This window comes from Nothobranchius furzeri, chromosome 3, assembly GCF_043380555.1.
Source record: "Nothobranchius furzeri strain GRZ-AD chromosome 3, NfurGRZ-RIMD1, whole genome shotgun sequence".
Classification (NCBI taxonomy): domain Eukaryota; kingdom Metazoa; phylum Chordata; class Actinopteri; order Cyprinodontiformes; family Nothobranchiidae; genus Nothobranchius; species Nothobranchius furzeri.
In genome coordinates this window covers 44,537,145-44,557,571 of record NC_091743.1, presented here as the reverse complement: position 1 = coordinate 44,557,571, position 20,427 = coordinate 44,537,145, and the positions used below count along the sequence as shown (strand labels likewise).

Below are 20,427 nucleotides of genomic sequence, written 5' to 3'. Positions count from 1 at the left end.
TCACACTGAAAGGCACTGTACAAGTGCGGGCCATTTAATTTCAGCTACCACCCGAATCTAAGCAAGCAATAATTCCTTTACTCACAACGAGTGTTATTTTTGCAAAACCTGGCAGGTACAGAAAAGCATTGTCACACACGTTTAACCATTTGGTCCACTAAACTTATGCAACTATCTCAAAGTGGCAGAAGCATGCTCACACTGTTGAACCATTTAGAAAAATGCTTTCATGAGTTTGTCTGAAAACTCTACATATGAAGGAGTACCATTACATCTTCAAGCTGTGTTCTGGTAAGGATTGAATAAATAAAACAAATATAGGTTGGGTTACAGATGTTTATTATATTTTAACAATGGCCAGCTGTTTGCTTCTGGGTGTGTGTGCATGCAGCCATAGGGCAACCAACATGTTTATGCTTGCACAATATCGAAAGGATAAAACTATCAAAACACAGCAAAACATATTATACGAGTAGACTACTGAATGAATAAATACATAAATAAATAAATAAATGAATAAATAAATAAATAAATAAATAAATAAAAATAAATAAATAAATAACAAGGTGGTAATAAGAAATGTCGACTCTTTTCGTTGTATTGTGTTCACTTACTGAGAAATTACATACACCACTGCACATCTACTAAATCCATAAACATGAAAGTTTAGGATCAGTTGGAAGTGTATTTGCTTTCCAAAGAAAAGCCCAATTTCATGCAAATCATAAACAATTTTAATGAAGCAGTTATATATTTGCAGACACCCATTTAAGCCTCCTGGTCTGGCTGCTAATACAAGTTAATAATGTTCTGAAGCTAATTAATCATCAGCTGTGATTGTGTTGAGAAGTGTGATGACCTGAAGGGGATCTGGGGGTGAAACAGATCAAACCTTGAGGGAGGAAGGATAAATCAAGCTTTGGCAACAGCATGTTATACCTTGTGGACAGGACTTGATTAGGTCTCATTTCATCCTACAACAGGATAATGACCCAGAAACACACCTCCAGCATGTGTCAGCAACATTTAAGGGATAATCAGTCAGTAAGCGCACAGCCAGCACAGCCTCTAGGTCAGAACTTGGTTGAGGTGTTGTGCCACATGAGGAAGACTTCATCAACTCAATCTATATTCCAGTACAGCAATATCTCATTTGATTCCAAGGAAAACAAGAACAAGTGATCCCAAATTTTTCCAAAGAATATATACCATACAAGGTCATCATAATATGACATAGTTTTACTTTAATTTTCCTGTTTTGTGTATTTTAGTCCTGAGACACCCCCGCCACTCCACACACTCCTGGTTTCCTGCTAGTGGTAGCATATTTCAGAAACCTCCATAGCCAGCTCCAGACAGTCACTTGCATCATGACAGATACCACAGAAACCACAATCCAAGTCTACGTATGAGTCATCATCGTCGTTGTGTGTGGACTCCGTTGTGGGGGCAACGTGTTTGTAGTTGGGCCAGCAGTGGTTGGTGAGTCTCTCACAGGGCTTGGGTAACACATGGATAATGTCGTAGAGTTGGCAGAAGAGACAGTTCAGGACGATGTCCGCACAGTCAACTGAAAGACAGACAGGACAACTGATTAATACAGTATAGGTTTGTTTTTAAAAGTAAAAAAGGTTTTTGTTTCCATAAAGGACCTCAATCTATCAAACTTTTTCAATTACTTGGAATAAAATCTAACTACAGTTGAAACCAGTTACTGGGACATAAATCATCTCAGCCGGAGCTGCTAGTCTTTGCTTACATCTTATAACTTTTAAAAGCCTCTTTTCCTTCCTTTACCCATGCATAATTTAGAAAATCATGCCTTGCTCCCTCACAGCGAGGCAAGTGAGAAAGCTGCTTGGAGACATAATCAATTACCAGAAGTCTCTCTTGTATACTTTGTCAGGAGCTCTTCCAACACGCCTCGCGGTTGCAGTAAAACAGAGCTTTGTGTCTCCTCAGCTGCCCAAAGCCAAATGCTTCTCCCCTGGGAGCTATGAAGTGTGTGAGATCATCACATGACATTGGCCATGAGAAGCCAGTTACTCAGAGGACAGGTCATAGGAACATGTTTACAACTTATACTGCAAAGCATGTAGAAAATATCAAAAATAAATCCGCAATCCCAAAAATCAACTGGTTTAATACCTGCATTTAGATCCTGACCTTCATCAAAAACCCCTTTACATCTAAATGTAATCATTAGTTTTTAATTGTCCGTCATGTAAAACTGAAAGATTTGTACAAAATTCTATTTTCTAATTCTAAAAATATGCTATTGTACATAAATTGAGCCATATTTAAACACATGTCAGTTTTTAAAGTTCCTATATTTCCTTCCATGGTATTCTATGATGGTACAGCCTTTGTATATTTCTCAGATCCAGACTGAATTCTGTTCTGGTACCTTACATCCCCCCTCATAGTGTGGCACATTAGCCTAGCCTTCCTGTGGCATATAAAGATGTGTATAACTGTAGGAAAATATACAACATACGTTTCTGCATCTGCTAGAATCAAATCTCAAACAACACCAGGTTGTTACAGATGTGTTTGTTATGTCACAAACATTTTTGACATGTCTAGTAATTGGCAGACATGTTTTTCCAATGCAAATCACAAATAAGGAGGTAACATGCAGTTGGGACGATGATGGCAGAGGGGGTTAAAGCGCTAGTCTGTATTTTTCCTGGTGATAGGAGGCAGTAGATTCCTAAATTGTTGCAAGCTAGCTCTATTATTGTGTTGGAGTAAGACCTTGCAACAGATGCCAATTAGAGTCAAAAAGCAGTGGGGAGTGCAAACTTCACCAAAATAACAAGTATATCAGACTCTCTCTCATCACTGGTAACAAGTGAAGAGGTGTAAAACAACAACATTTATGAATGGTGAATGTTTTGTAATCGTTTGTTACAAATCAGTAAATGCATTTTGTCCTCAAGGGCCCCCGTAGAAGAAAACATGACATCTAATATGGCTTCGCCCAGAGACTTAGACCTACTCCCATGTATTTTAGACCTGATTTTTATGGAACGAGCCTCCGCACCGTGAGAACAAACATCCCAGCTCTAAAGCCGATCTTCATCTGCATACGTCACACGTCACGTGTTCAGGAAGCAGAAAATCCATGTGCAAGGAGATTACTTTGGGCCGGTGCTGTAAAAAAAGTGAGGCGTGAACCGGAAAAGCTTCTACCGATCACAATTCAACAACGGATTATGAAAGGACGGATAACGCTCGAAACGCTCTGATTCTTCCTGATGTAAGAGGTGAGTCTCTGCTTTGTTTTGGTAGTTTTGCCGTTGACATAATCCTAATGCGCAACGTTCTATGACTCTTAAAACAACAGTAAAAACGTTGAAAAAGGCTAGCAGCGAATAAGTTAAAGACAAAAATCAATAGCTTCAGCTGTACTCGGAAAATGACAGGGAGCCAGATGTGCCAGGACAGGGGTAATATGGCTACATCGGTGTGTGTTTGTCAAGAACCTAGCAGCAGCGGTCTGGATGACCTGTAGCCGATTCAGGGCAGAGACCAGAGCACCTACTAGGAGGGTGTTTGCATAATCCAGACGAGAGTAGAGCTGGGCGATATGGCCTAAAATCAATGTCACGATATATTAAGAATTTCACCTTGACAACGATAGATGGACGATAACTACAGATATGCGCAGAAACAAAAGTTGTCCTCTAGATGGGGCTGTCACATGTATTATGTTGAGTCACATTTTTACGTAACTCAAGGTGGTACAGCTTCTTAAAGCGACGCGAATGTTGCCAACCTACAAACATCCTTTGATATTTTTTTTATTATCAAAAGTATTGTCATGGGAAAATGTATCCCGATAAGTGTCAGAAATTTTGATAACGATAATTTTCGATTTATTGCCCAGCCCTAAGCAAGAGGTAATGAAAGCATGGATGAATGACTCCAAGTGCCTCCGCTTGAAGATTGGTCTGAGGCGAGTAATGCGGCGAAGCTGGAAAAAGCAAGACCTCATGACTCATGATTGAGTTAATCTGTGTGGCTAGTGAGAGTTCGGCACCTAGCTTTACCCCGAGACTTGTCACGCACTGTTTGGGGTTCGACCAGACACGGAGACAGAGGTGAAAGAGAAAGGAAGAGGCAAAAGGGGGGGTCCACAAAAATAAACAATAATGAACAAGAGCCTGCTTCTAGACCTGCAGAAAGAGAGAAGAAAGAAATGGGACACATCAACTATAAAACAAGATCAAGCTATCACTGCGTCAACGTGTTGAGGAAATATAAAATCAACATTGTTTAACTGAACAATCACACGATAATAAATCACAGTGCATTAAGTGCCCACCATAGTCTTAAGACGTGTTGAATGTGCCCAAGTCCATACTTATGAGAGCACCATGTGAGCACCTGTGTGTGTACACACGCTTGTTTATGTAAGGTTTATCTATAGGAGCGTCCAATAGAGAGTGTGAGGGACCACAGATCTGCCCCCAAAGATGTGCAGGAGACGGAGGGAGCTCCAAGTCCCAGAGATCCAGGCGCTGCCCCAGAACACAGGAACTCCAGGGAGACTGCGACCAGGAATGTTCCTGCCCCCTTGAGAGGTGCAGAGGATCGCCCCGGGGGTCACAACCAGCAGCCGGCAGAGTCCCGGGAGATATCGGCGGCAAGCCCACAGGCCCGCCCGCAGCCTCCCACCCCCCTAGCCGATCGAGCCCGGGACCCAGCGACCCGGGACCCAGGGGCGACCACCCCCGCCGGGGACCCAGCAGAGCCCAGGGACCCAGACCCCACCAGACAGCCACCGGGATTGGTCAGGCAGATGCCAAAAATCTTAAACTCCCTGACCCGGGAGCCACGACCCAGGCAGACCAAGGCACCACACTCCACACCAGGTGTGGCAGGGAGAGGGGAGACGAAGATCTATATCATCAAAAGAAGTCCCAGGAGAAGGGAGGAGTCAAAGGCCCCACCTGACATATACATTCATGCACAAACACAGTCACACACTCCCTCCCTCATGCTCACACATGCACATACAACCAAAGACTTACAAAAATGCACGCCGGACACCCACTCATGCTCCCCATACACACCCTATTCACTCTGGTCCCGGTACTGCTGCACACGTCTGTCTATTAAAAGGAGAAAAACTGACAACCCTCCAGCTGGATGAGGATGAAATCGGTTTCAATATAGCCTTTCTTGTTTCACTGTTTTGTAATTATTTATTTGTAAAATTCTTACATATTGCTTCATTAAAATGTCACACTCTTAGCAAATGAACCCACAACATCTGCGTTGGGTTCCTGAGCCTTTAGACGGTCTCTCAGTCCAAGCTGAAGTACTGAAATGAATGGACGACATTCTAATTTTTCGAGTTTCACCAGTAATTGTAATATGTAATTGTAAAGGTAAAGATGCTCCCGTTGTACCCATCTCTGCACACACAGATCTGCTGCAGCATAGTCACACGTAAGATCAACCACACCAACCACAACATAGCATACATGTCAGGCTTTCTCATTGAATACAACTTTAAATGAAATCAGGTGAACATAGAGTGGGGTAATCACAGTCGCTGTTGCACATAGAAGTCGACGCTGGCAGCTTGTTGTTACACTTGCTGCTGTTTCCGATTCTAAATTATTCACACACATTCATAAATGATTCTAAGAACTGCATTTATACATTACAGTAACGCGTAAAGTTTGTGAAAATGTTTGTTCTCTGTGACATTATTCTCAGTATTGAACACAGTGCATTACACAAGAAGAAAAGTTACATTCCAATAGAATTTCAATCTACACATTTTCCAATAGCACAAGTAACATCAATGCCTGTTTTCCCACAAGCGTGTCACAACAAATCAGAGAACTAGTCCGCGTTGCTCGGTATTTCTGTTGACACTAACCTCCCATGTTGCTTTGCTGAGAGGAAGACAGATTGTCTGTGGTGTCAGATGCAGCAGAGGAACCTCTCCGTGGGTTCTTGCTCAAAGAGAAGAGACGGGAAGGAGAGCTGTTATTCCTTCTGGGCTGTGTTGGATCTGTGCCTCTACTGGTCTCCCCAGGCTCAGTTTCTGCAGAGGCACTGACTCTCCAGCCGCTGCCTTCATCATCACTTAGGAATTTTTCTGTCAAAAGATACACAAACAAGTTATCACTGAATACCTAATATTATAATAAATTATAAACAATGGGCCATTGTATATTTTAAAATTGTGATGGAAAATTATTTAGGAAAAGTCGAAATAACATTAGAAATGTGGAAATACATAAATTTCTAAAAATAATTAAATGATCATTCCATTTCCATGTCTTAATAATAACAATTATAATAATAATCATAATTATAATAATAATCATAATCACAATAATAATAATAGAATGTAAAATAAATATTCTATTGGATTTGAATCTGTTGATTCCCATTCACAAAACTGACAGATAATAACAATTGCCATAATGCCATTCATGATGTAAAAACAGCTGAAAACAGATGAGATTTTAAATAAGATAGAAATACTGTTAGGAAAAATCTCCTGATACGTGTAATTTATTTAAAAGTTTGGAAGCTGTTTCTGCAAAAGAAAGGTCTCCAAGCTTCAGCCACAGTCAGCTGACTGGCAGACCTCAGAGATAGTGGAGGTGAGCAAGACAAGACCACTAAGGCATCAATCAGGAGAAGAATTTTATAAACATTCAACATGACGGATCTGGGACCATGTAAGGACAAAGATAAATAAAGCAGATATTTTGTTGCCATCCTGGGTCGATGAGCTAACTGCTAGATAAAGCAGTCCACTGTTAGTGGTGAGTTTTGGTTGTATGAAGATGACTTATAGGGGGTCATGCACAAGCTGTTTTAAAAACTGTTAAAAGCCATGAGTGCTGATGCAAATTTTTTCATTTATTTACAGAATTCGATGGTTGTTTATAGCAGAATCTAATGAGAAAGCTAACTATCTCCAGCTACGATTAGCATGTGTTAAATTGCTGCTAACTGACTCTCAAGAAGTGTATTTTCATCTCCCGTTTTGTCATCTCAATACTTTAGCATTAGTGATAAATGCCATCAGACTAGAAGTAAGAGGATTTAAAGACAACACTTTCAGTTTTATCAGCATTTGCTGCAATAAAACGATCCTGTTTACAAGTGCTGATTCAATTTTCAGACACTCAGACAGTTGGGCTGGGAAGACTTTAGATTTATGACATAAATGTCTTTGCAATTCTGTCCATTAGCTGCAAACCACTTTATCCTGCAGAAGATCACAGGGGTCCTGCAGTCTCTCTCTCTAACTGCAAACACGATTTATGAATATTAATGGATAAACATGCGTGCAATTTCTCCCATACATATAAATATACTTCTCCCTATCTACTGAGCACCATCCTGAGATTTCTAGAAGATATTAATGCACGTTGCTCAGAGTTCCACCACTCTTTTTCTATGTTTGCTGTGTGTGTGTGTGTGTGTGTGCGTGCTTGCGTGCGTGCATGCGTGTGTGTGTGTGTGTGTGTGTGTGTGTGTGTGTGTGCGTGCGTGTGTGCGTGCGTGTGTGTGTTTGTGTGTGTGTGTGTGTGTGTGGGTGGGGGGTGGACTCAGAATGCAATCCCCGGTTGTACACATACAACCTTTTACCTTTTGAGGTCCACTCCATTCAAGATGGCCACCACTGAAAGCCAAAGTGAAAGTTAGCAAAACTGGTAGCTCCGGGCGTGGCGTGTAAGATTGTTTTTTCAATCTTTACAATAAACTGTTAAAGATTTATAGGTGATATATATATATGATAGATGAATGTTGCACAGAAACACTCATTAGTCGTTAGAGTCAAACTAGTTGCCACTGCTAAAGGATGAACTAGCTGTTAGTATTACAGATATTAAGCTACAATTTCACGTGCTAGCTGCTGAGGGTCATTCACACCACACACTATAATTGTGAACAGATTGTGAAAGATGTAGCACTATTGCATGAGACTGAGAAATGCTTTTAAAAAGTGACCAAAACATCCCCAAAATGGACTTAATAGGTGGTGGACAACATGCATTCCTTCAATGAATGAAAGGATTTCAAGGTTTGTCTTTTAACATCACTAAATGAAATGATTGCAAACGTATGTTGTCACCTTGCAAAGCTCCTTCATTCATTTTACATGAGAACAGTCTGATTGTCTTTTAAAACTTTAATTTGAAGGTTTGTTTGTGAGAGAATAAAAAGTGCAGGAGTGGAAGAAATTAGTATTTGAAGTTCAACAATTTCTAATTTGTGTGCATGTGTGTTTGAGCTGAGAATCAGCATGATGCTTCAGGGTTATCTAATGAATTAAGTACGAGGTGCAGCTGGTCTGTGCTCAGGACCATTAACTGATAGAGAAATAAGGCCTGCAGGCATGCCATGTATTTTTCAGGTTTTGTTCCAGCAAAGCAAGCAGCAGTGAGTAATGAAACACAGTGATTATGCTCATTGTTGTAGAAGAATTTGAAATGAACAGAGAAGGACTCAGCAGTGGCGCTCAAACTTTCGTCTCCGTGCAGACCTCGGACACAGGAACTTACCTTCTCTCCCCGGTGTCGTGTTGTCCTGATGCATGGGCATGATCCCTTTGTCTCTTCCATTTGCTCTCAGAGTGGTTTCATCTGCCATCTGCTCCATTGCATCAGTCGTAAAAATAAAAGAAAATGCACCAAGAATGACAAACCTGACTGTCTCCAAACCAAAACGCTAAGGCCAGCGCGACTTCAGGTAACAGAGTTACCACGGCTCTCTTTCTCCATGCGTTCATCAGATTTGGGAGGGAATCTAACCTTTTTGTTGCAGCTTTAGATGCTGTTGTTTTCTTGAGCTTCCTTCCCATTGCAGAGTCCATTTGGCCTGCTGCCTGCTATACTATAGCCTCCTCTGATGTTCCAGTGGCGTTGGCAAAAAATACTCTGATCCACTCTGATCTGAGCGTCACGTCAGCTGCATTTTATTAGTTTGAGTTATTTCCTACTGTGAAGTGATGATGAAGCCAAAGAGAAAGCAGAGAATTGCTAAATGGAAGGAAATGGTGCATTCTCCAAGTCCCTGGTCAGATGCATTATTGAACAGTCAGGACACACTTTAAAGAGATTTGATTATGTTTAAATAATAATATGAAAGACAGAGAACAAAAAAAAAGCCATAAATCCAATGTTTTTTTGCCTAGATAAAAGCAGAAATGTAAAACAAGCCTTCTTGGTCGCTCCACGTGAGGATGCTTGCATGATATGGCAAGCCAAATGAGCATTTATTTTGATATCAGGATATCAGCCAGAATTGTCATGAACATGTAAGCCATTTCTGTCCACTAGTTAACTAGTTAGACATGTTTGTGTCAACTAGTTAAATATCGAGGGTGAAAATGTGCCCACTAGTTAACTAGTGACAGCAGAAATGCGCACTAGTTAACTAGTGAACACATTTAGGCTTCAGTAGTTAACTAGTTGACACAAAAACTGCTCACTAGTTAACTAGTAAAAGCAGAAATGCATAGCAGTCAGCTACTTGAAGGTATTTGTCTCACTAGTTAACTAGTGAGGGTCAAAATGTGCACACTAGTTAACTTGTGGTAGACATAAATGCGCACTAGTTAACTAGTGAACATATTTTGGCTTCACTAGTTAACTAGTTGACACATAAATGGCTCACTAGTTAACTAGTAAAGACCAAAATGCATACCAGTCAGCTAGTTGAAGGTTTTTGTGTCTCACTAGTTAACTAGTGATGGCCAAAATGTGCACACTAGTTAACTTGTGGTAGACATAAATGTGCACTAGTTAACTAGTGAACACATTTTGGCTTCACTAGTTAACTAGTTGTCACATAAATGGCTCACTAGTTAACTAGTAAAGGCCAAAGTGCATACCAGTCAGCTAGTTGAAGGTTTTTTGTGTCTCACTAGTTAACTATTGATGGCCAAAATGTGCACACTAGTTAACTAGTGAAGGCTTAACTCCTAACTAGTTAACTAGTTGGAGTAGGTCAGTGCCACTAGTTAACTAGTGAACCATTAATGGCTCACTAGCTAGCTAGTTGATGGCAGCAGGCTCACTAGTTACCTAGTTGATGCATCCATTGTCCAAACTAGTTAACTAGTGAGGACATAAATGTATACTAGTAAACTAGTTCAAGTCTACATTCACACTAGCTAGCTAGTTGCGCAGAATTCTAATTAGGAGGCGGAGAATTTCTCAAATTAAGACTCTCTATTGGCTCCCTGTGTCAAAATAAAATATGACAACCAATCACAGTGCGGAATTTCGTAAAATCCCACCCCAAACATTTGCATGCGGCACACAAGTTAACATGCTGGCCAGAGGAACCTCAGCTAGTGAACTAGTAGTGGCTTCAGTGTGACACTTACATGTAAACTTGTGAAGGCAGAACTGCTCACTAGTTAACTAGAGAGGGTACAAATGTCCACTAGTTAACTAGTGAGGTGCAAAATAAGTGTCACTAGTTCACTAGTGGGCCCCAAATCGCCCACAAGTTAACTAGTAAGGTGCGGATATGCTCACTAGTTAACTAGTGAGGTGCAGATTTGCTCACTAGTTAACTAGTGCGCCCTAAAGCGCCCACTAGTTAACTAGTAAGGTGCAAAAAAGCATCACTAGTTAACTTGTAAAGTGCAGATATGCTCACTAGTTAACTAGTGGGCCCCAAAATGTCAACAAGTTAACTAGTAGGGTGCGGATTTGCTCACTAGTTAACTAGTGAGCTGCTGCACTGCCACACATGTAAACTGGTGAAATTTCAATTGTTCCACTAGTTAACTAGTGGACAAAAATGGTCAGCTTGTATGTGTTTTTAGATGCAACTAGTTAACTAGTGAGCAAATCCGCACCTCACTAGTTAACTAGTGAGGTGCAGATATGCTCACTAGTTAACTAGTGAGGTACTAGTGAGGTGCAGATATGCTCACTAGTTAACTAGTGAGCATATCTGCACCTCACTAGTTAACTAGTGAGCAAATCCGCACCTCACTAGTTAACTAGTGAGCAAATCCGCACCTCACTAGTTAACTAGTGAGCAAATCCGCGCCTCACTAGTTAACTAGTGAGCAAATCCGCACCTCACTAGTTAACTAGTGAGCATATCTGCGCCTCACTAGTTAACTAGTAAGCAAATCCGCACGTCACTAGTTAACTAGTGAGCATATCTGCGCCTCACTAGTTAACTAGTGAGCAAATCCGCACCCTACTAGTTAACTAGTTGGCGTTTTGGGGCCCACTAGTGAACTAGTGACACTTATTTTGCACCTCACTAGTTAACTAGTGGACATTTGTACCCTCTCTAGTTAACTAGTGAGCAGTTCTGCCTTCACAAGTTTACATGTAAGTGTCACACTGAAGCCACTACTAGTTCACTAGCTGAGGTTCCTCTGGCCAGCATGTTAACTTGTGTGCCGCATGCAAATGTTTGGGGTGGGATTTTGCAAAATTCCACACTGTGATTGGTTGTCATATTTTATTTTAACATAGTGAGCCAATAGAAAGCCTCAATTTGAGAAATTCTCTGCCTCCTAATTAGAATTCTGTGCAACTAGCTAGCTAGTGTGAATGTAGGCTTGAACTAGTTTACTAGTATACATTTATGTCCTCACTAGTTAACTAGTTTGGACAATGGATGCATCAACTAGGTAACTAGTGAGCCTGCTACAATCAACTAGCTAGCTAGTGAGTCATTAATGGTTCACTAGTTAACTAGTGGCACTGCCCTACTCCAACTACTTAACTAGTTAGGAGTTTTGCCTTCACTAGTGAACATGTGGACACTTTGAACTGTCACTAGTTAACTAGTGAGACACAAAAACCTTCAACTAGCTGACTGGTATGCATTTTAGCCCTTACTAGTTAACTAGTGAGCCATTTTTGTGTCACCTAGTTAACTAGGAAGCCAAAATGTGTTCACTAGTCAACTAGTGGGCATTTCTTCTGTCACTAGTTAACTGGTGTGCACATTTTGGCCATCACTAGTTAACTAGTGAGACACAAAAACCTTCAACTAGCTGACTGGTATGCATTTTGGCCTTTACTAGTTAACTAGTGAGCCATTTTGTGTCACCTAGTTAACTAGTGAAGCCAAAATGTGTTCACTAGTTAACTAGTGAACATTTCCGTCTCCCACTAGTTAACTGGTGGGCTCATTTTGACCCTGACTAGTTAACTAGTGAGACACAAATACCTTCAACTAGCTGACTGGTATGCATTTTGGCCTTTACTAGTTAACTAATGAGCCATTTTTGTGTCAACTAGTTAACTAGTGAAGGTCAAAATGTGTTCACTAGTTAACTAGCGTGTACAGTTTGACCCTCACTAGTTAACTAGTTGACCTGTTGACAAGATATCAGAATTAATGCTCAAGCGGCTGGCCAAATTGGGCAAAGTTAACAAGTGGGATTTTTACATTCAATAGTCAGCTAGTATGAGTTTTTGTACCTTACTAGTTGACTAGTAAAAACTAAATGTGTTTTAACTAGTTAACTAGTGGACATTGATCTGTCCACTAGTTAACTAGTGAACACACTGAGCAATGCTAGTTAACTAGTAAGATATGAAACATTTTAACTAGTTAACTAGAGAGAATTTAGGCCTTACTAGTTAACTAGTTGACATTTAGGCTGTCACTATTTAACTAGTTGACACAAACATGGCTAACTAGTTAACTAGTGGACAGAAATGGCTTACATGTTCATGACAATTCTGGCTGATATCCTGATATCAGAATAAATGCTCATTTGGCTTGCCATAGCATGAAGCAGCAGCAGACAGAAGTCTGATTTCACATTCCATCGAACACAAGCCAACCAATTTACCCTAATTAGGTTCAACGTTAGAGTTGCATTTTAATAGATGCCCCGCTGTGTTTGCATATGTTCAGAGAACAAGAGTCGTGCTAATTGAAAAATTAAGATGTGAGAGTATTTGTCGAGCTCTCACCATGCAGCACTTGTAGTATAAATAATTACTGAATTCTGCAGCTTTCTTTCACCTCTGCATCTTATTTTCTGATGTAACGACACTCGTGGACATAGCCGTGTGCACCTGTTGATCACTGACTCAGCAGGTTTTAATTCTTTTATTTGCATCAGTCATGTTGTCAGTTACATTCAACGACTTCTTTGACTTAAGCAGCTCGGCGTTTGCACAGGAGCCTCTGTGTTCGAAAGAAAACCACAAAATGAATTTTGGAATTTAAAGCACAGCGACAGAAGTCAAGATTAGGTGCAAATTATTAAGAAATACCACATTCCAACACCTTTCTCTGTCATGATAAACCTTATCTTCATTTACAGGTTCTCATTTGCAGCTGATGAGCCACATAATTACATGTTGTGTATATTTAAGTTGTTGCTGACCTACTGATTTCTTTTCAGGAACACACACACGTTTTAGCAGGTTATTGATTGTGAAAGACAACTGAACACAATGTAAATGAAATAAGTCAATAGATCTCTGAATATTTATTGAACTTCAGATATGAAACAAACTCAAAACATTAACAATGTGCAAACTGTTTCAGAGCAACAGAAACTGAAACAGTTTCAAGTTTTCTTTAAGTGTTTAAAATAAAGAAAATCAAAAATGACCAAGAATAATGCTAAATACCGGCTGGTCGAGGTGGAATCTTCAAGTAAAAAAGAAAAAAATCACAAAGTAAAGCACACTACCACATTGTAGTAAAAAAAATAATCTAAACTATACGTAAAAAATTGTGCAAACATTGAACACCAAACTTAAAGGGATTTTCCACTCAGAAGTTAAATTTTATCAGTTAGATTTCCTAGCCTGGCCTGCCAGACTCCTGCTCTGACCCACGACCCAGGGCGAGAACCGCAACTAATAGTCATCCTTTGGACCTCCAGGGGGCACGTCCGAGCCTCTCTAGTCCGACACAAGTGCTCGACTCGGGCCATACTCGGACCCACGTCCGAATGTTTAATTCTGCACAGAGAAGGGGTCTGGGAACTTTCCTATTCAAATAACCCCACCCCCTGAGAATTCTAACCGAGCCAATCAGCGCTGAGTAGCGTACGTCACACACCATAACGCCGAGTTTGTCATAAACATGGCAACTGAAGAAGAGTTCGCTGTGGCTCTTTCCTCTGTTCTAAATGACTTGAATGTCTTTAAAGCAACAACAAGTAGAAGCGCTAAAAGCATTTCTTCTAAAAAAAAAAAGAAGAATCCGTTGCCAGACACTATTTTTGACTGCAGCTAAAAAACGACAGCGTTGTGCGGTACAGTCGGCATTTCCGTCTTTTTTCTGATTGGTTCTTTTGGAGCTGGCTAGTCCCGCCCCTGATGTGCCTCTCTGCCTGTGAGTTACCAGACTCTTTCTCTGCAGAATTAAACAGAGGACGAGTCTGCAAAAGCGTGCGTTAAGCAACTTGGTGTGTTGAAGCTGTCATCAGGTGATCAGGAGCTAAAGAGGCAGATGTTTTCATCCAAGCGCATCTCTGCCCGTGAAGAACGAGGAAGACGTGATGAATAGTCTACGGCTGCAGACCCACAGATTCGCTGCTGCAGGTGTGGGTCTGCAGCCATGCCCTTCTTAGCGTGACAGCAGGATGTCCCGAAAGTCCGCTCAACTGTTCACCGCTCAGATGTCCTGATCTTCTACCTTCCTAGATCATCCAGCTGTAACCTGTTTCTGATCATGTCTTTAGTCCCGCTGTAACACTGATGCATCAGTCTCAGACGTCCTGGAGCTCAGGTGTTATTAGAACTACCTGTGTGTGTTTACCACCCAGCTTCAGCTCTTCTGTGGTTGGGTCTGACCCAAGTTAGTAAATGTAAGTCCTCCATCAGGCTTGTACCTCTTCTAGTGTCATTTTAAAGGATTTGTATTTATTTAGTTAACCATTACTAGATTACCAGCAACAGAAATGCTGATAAAAACACACAATTATGTGAAGCTGGAAAAATTAGAATACTGTGCTAAATTACATTCATTTCTGTAATTTAACTAGACTGAGAGACCATTTAAAGGCTCAGGAACCTTTACAGGTGTTTCTATTTTATAAATTTTAGCTGATTGAGGTCTTGTTAAAAATCACACAGTGACCTTTTAATAGTCTAGATAAGTTTAATGTTCGTGTTAGTAGTTCCTCCTGTTAATTGCTTATTTATTTAAATTATGCAGGTTTATAAAAAACATTTGGACATACATTTTATTATGTTCCAGTCATTAGTCATTTATATTTCACTATTGTAGTCATTTATGGTAAATTAAGTAAGTTCAATTAAGAGGGGAACCCGTTTTTCTAGCATTCTTTAATGAAAAAAGTAACTAAGTAGTTATTTTTCTTGGTAATTAGTTACTTTTATAATCTCGAGTTACTTTTTTGACAAAGTAATCAGTAACCATAACTAATTACATGTTTTTAAGTAATGTTCCCAACACTGCAGGGTGTGCAGGTCCAATGGTGTGTGAGATGGCAAGGCAGCCACCATGGACTGAGAAACAGACCCCCCCCCCCCCCCCCCCCCCCCATGGGAACCAACTGTAGGGCCTCCTGGACCGAGGTACCAGCCAAAACCTGCTGCACCGCACTAGTCCCAGCTACTGACTGGCGAGAAGGCACATTAACATTGCGGTTGCTGTTCCCTGACCGATACTTTATTGTGAAGTCAAAGGAAGCAAGCTGGGCTGCCCAACAATGTTCCACAGCCCCCAGTTTGGCAGACTGAAGGTAACGCAGAGGATTGTTGTCTGTGAAGACCACACACTGCTGCCCCAAAAGGTATTCCCTAAATTTCTCTGCCGTGGCCCACTTCAGCGCCAGAAACTCCAACTTCATGGAGCTATAGTTGGACATGTTGTGTTCAGTGGGTCATAGGCCCCTGCTGGCGTATGTTACTGGTCTAACTCCGTCCTCAGTCTCCTGCGAGAGCACAACCCCCAGACCAGAGTAGCTGGCATCAGTTTCTAGGATAAAAGGATGAGAAAAATCAGCATAAGCCAACACTGGAGCAGAAGTTAATCAGGCCTTTAGAGCCTCAAAGCTAGCCTCACACTTTTCGGTCCGTGCAGCTTGAAGGGCCTGCCCCGACCCCTTCCGGGATTTAGAACCTGCCAACTGGACCACCAATTTATGAAGAGGTCCTGCAAGTTTGGCAAAACCTTCCACAAAACGCCTATAGTAACTGGCGAATCCCAAAAATGATCGAAGCTCTGACACATGGCTAGGACGTGGCCATTTATCCACAGCTTCAATTTTGTCAGGGTCTGTAGCAACCCCTTTGTCAGAAATGACATGGCCCATGTACTTACAGTATGTTTATGTTTATGTTTATGTTTATTTATTTGGCAGACGCTTTTATCCCTAATCTCCTCAACACCTGGAGGGAGACTAACCACCTCCACGGAACTTAGTGTCCCTGGGTGGGTTTGTGGGTAAAAAACCACATGTACTGTACCCACATTGATGACAGGGATGTGAATTCTGCCTCATGTCCCTTGGGCCAAACAGGGCGAAGCTAGCAACCCAGGAGGCAGCCCCCCTTCCGAGGGCTCAAACAATAAAGTCGGGCCCTCTAGCATTGCGGGGCAGGTGCCAACTACCAGCTTCATCACCCCACCTGGGATTCTAACCCCTCTGGAACCCTGAACTCTCACGGCCCCCACGAGGGACTCTGGTTCTTTCTGAATACCTGATGACACTGTTGGAGGGCTTCAGACACAGGACCGGGACACTGCATTACCGCAGGTAGGTTGAAGATTGAGTGGGTGTTAGACCCCAGCAGCTCCTTGTAGCAACGATTCATTACATTCATCCCCAGGATTCTTGAAACTGAGGACCTTGCACCAAGAGGGTCCTTAACCACAAGGATCCCACAACCTGGGATGACTTTGTCACACAAGGTAACGTCCAGCTCTCTATAACCAATATAGGGGATGGACAGTCCATTTGCCGCCCGAAGTTGCAGCCAATGACAAGACTGCAACTTTTCCTCCCCCAAAGATGCAAAATGGCTGGAGAAACAACTCTCCGTGATTGTTGATACCATAGAACCGGTGTCATCCAAACATTTCACCGTGACACCACCCATACGTACATCCATAGTGGGACAAGGTGCAATAAATTTGGACACCCCTACCTGTGAGCCCATCAAACCCCCCTATTAGCTGTGGCTCTCCACCTCAGCAGGTACTAGTTTTCTGACCTCTGTGTGGGGTTGGGCCTGCATGGCACATCATCGTGCACCCTTTCCCCATCACACTAGCTGGCCCTGGCTGTCGACAACGACGACATATAACCGGATCTGGACAGAATGCCCGGGGTTGGGCCCGTGGGGGGGTTAACCTGAAGAGAAGCGACAGTCTGGGTGAGTTGGTTAAGTTGTTCCTGCTGTTTTCTTAAAAACTCCTTCAGTTTTCAGTTGGACTTGGGGCTGATATTGTTGGCCCAGAACTGCCCAATACCCCACACTGAAGCGAATGACTTCGCTCCTGGAACACCCCCGGAGCATCCTCCCGTTCCCACTGAATTGCTTCCCCTCGTGCTTCTAACAGGGTGGCTGTTGGATGACCCCGAACAAATTGCTTCAGGTGTCGGCAGAGTGAGCCATCCAACACATGCTCCACAAATTGGTCCCTCGACAGGACCTTTGCATTGTCCAACCCATTAGGTGCATTTTGTTTTACTTGGTCCATTAAGGCCATCAGAGATAAGGGAAACTCCAACAAAGTCTCCCCCTCCTGTTGCCTTCTAGAAAAGAAAGCCTGTTGCAAGGTTACATAAGACCTAGCCAACCCATATAGCTCCTTCAAAATGGCTAACACACATACTGGTCGCAGTCTCCCTGGGGTCCCTGTGCTCTGGGGCAGCTCCTGGATCTCTGGGACTTGGAGCTCCCTCCATCTCCTACAAATCTTTTTTTTTTTGGGGGGGGGGGGGGGGGCAGTTCTATGGCTCCTCACACTCTTTATTGGACACTCCTATAGAGAAATCTTACATATACAAGCGCGTGTACACATAGGTGCTCACATGGTGCTCTCAGAAGTATGGACTTGGGCATTTTCAACACATGTCTTAAGGCTGTGGCTGGCACTAAATGCTCTGTGATTTATTATTGTGTGATTGTTCAGTAAAACAATGTTGATTTTATAATTCTTCATCAGGTTGACACAGTGATAGTTTGCTCTTGTTGTATTGTTGTGTGTCCCTTTTCTTTTTTTCTCCTTCTGCAGGTCTAGAAGCAGACTCTTGTTCATCATTGATTGTTTATTTTTGAAGAACTCCTCTGGTCTCTTCCTTACTCTTTCACCTCTGTCTCCGTGTCTGGTCAGAATTATAAAGCATTCAAAAAACAATAACCATAAAATTTTAAGTATCAGGCGTGACGTTAAAGCAGAAGCTTTGATGCTCCACCTGAGAGTAAATCTGTAAGGCTTTTCACCAGCATTCAGGCATTAATCCTGTTTCTTCACAGCCAGACATGACATGCAAATAAATAAATAAATAAATAAATACATAAATAAATAAATATAAGAATGCAAAAGTGTGTAAAAATGGTTATATGCTGCAGTCAATACCAATGATGTATTTTTATTACCTTGATAACACATTATTAGTATATTATCTCCGTAGCATCAGTTATAACTATGTCAGTCATATTAATATTCATTTAAAGATTCACCTCATCATTTATTCACGTGTCTTTTTTGTGAGAACTGACTTTTTTTCCTTCTTGGATCACCTTGGAAGGTCAATCCAACATTTATTCAGTGTGTGTGTGTGTGTGTGTGTGTGTGTGTGTGTGTGTGTGTGTGTGTGTGTGTGTGTGTGTGTGTGTGTGTGTGTGTGTGTGTGTGTGTGTGTGTGTGTGTGTGTGTGTGTGTGTGTGTGGCCCCAGCAGGTGTTTGATGAAAGTGAAACTGGTTTTAGTAAAATGTGTTATTTTGTTGAACATGCTGCCAGTGCAGAGGTCCCCTTCGCCCCTTAATTAGTTCCACAGAGACTAAGTGTCACAGTTGGCTCTGGTGATGAGTGTGCACTCCCATGTCACCTTGAGGCTGGCAAACACAAAAGAAAGAAAGAAACCTTGTGTCACATCAATTCTTTGATTTGAAGGAAGTAGTGTTCCTCATGTTACAGGCAGATATTGGTGTATTCAGCTGATTACCCAGAAGAAATTTGGGTAATTGTGGCTGTTTAAAGCCGACAGTCATCCACTTTTAATGTGAGTCCATTTAGAAGCGTCATTCTGGTAAATGACGTGTATTTAAATAGCATATACTAAACTCCTACAACTCCCCAAGGCACTTTACAACACACCAGTCATTCACACACACATTTACACACTGGTGATGATGAGCTACATTGTGGACACAAGTGACTCGGGGCACGCTGATAGAAGTGAGGCTGCCATACACTGACACCACCGGTCCCTCACACCATCTCTGGCAGGAAGTAGGGTAAAGTTTCTTGCCCAAAGACACAATAACTGTGTCAAACTAAGCGGGATGCAATCCTGCAACCCTCCCAGATGAGGGGTGGGCACTTACAGATGAGGACAAATGTGTTGGTAATTGTTGGCACCCTTCAGTAAGAAAAACTCACTCTGGTCACAGAAATAACGTGATCCTGACAAATGTAATAATAAATTAGGTAATAAATAAGTAATAATAACTCAAAACTTTTTAAATTTAACCAATGAAAAAGTCAATGAAAGTCAGACATTGCTTTTCAACCATGCTCCAACTGAACTGGAACAGGCCTAGACAAAAATGACGGTACCCCTAACTTCATATTTTGTTGCACTACCTTTTGAGGCAAACATTTTGATCAAATGATTCTTGTAACTGTGAATGAGACTTCTGCACCTCTCAGCAGGTATTTTGGCCCTCTCCTCACTAGCAAACTGCTCCAGTTATCTCGGGTTTGAAGGCCACCATTTCCAGACGGAATGTTTCAACTCCTTCTAAAGATGCTCGATAGGGTTGAGGTCAGGGCTCATAGAAGGCCATGTTGGAATAGTCCAATGTTTCCCTCTTAGCCATTCTTGGGTATTTTAGCGGTGTGTTTTGGGTCATTGTCCTGTTGCAAAACCCATGACCTGCGACTGAGACCAAGCTTTCTGACACTGGCCAGCACATTTCTCTCTAGAATCCCTTGATAGTCTTAAGATGTCATTGTACCCTGCACAGATTCAAGACTTCCTGTGTCTGATGCAGCAAAGCAGCACCAGAACATAACAGAGCCTCCTCCATGCTTCACAGTAGGGATGGTGTTCTTTTCTTGATATGCTTCATTTTTCCATAAAACGTATGTGTCTTGGAAAATGTTCCATTTTTGTCTCATCTGTCCATAGGACATTCTCCCAGAAGCTTTGTGGCTTGTTAACATGTAGGTTGGCATATTCCAGTCTGGCTTATTTAGTTAGTATTTGTTTTCAAATATGGTCG

General features: G+C 41.8%; 1 protein-coding gene across 1 annotated transcript; it reads right to left on the bottom strand.

The window, feature by feature from the left end:
- Nucleotides 1–330: 330 nt before the first annotated feature.
- Nucleotides 331–8,860, bottom strand: mdfic2 (MyoD family inhibitor domain containing 2). Its single transcript, XM_054735752.2, has 4 exons — nt 8,693–8,860; nt 8,550–8,637; nt 5,900–6,121; nt 331–1,570 (listed from the first exon to the last, which is right to left on the bottom strand). Exons 1-4 carry the CDS (start codon nt 8,858–8,860, stop codon nt 1,314–1,316), a joined length of 735 nt encoding a protein of 244 aa, XP_054591727.2. The 3' UTR covers nt 331–1,313.
- Nucleotides 8,861–20,427: the final 11,567 nt, after the last annotated feature.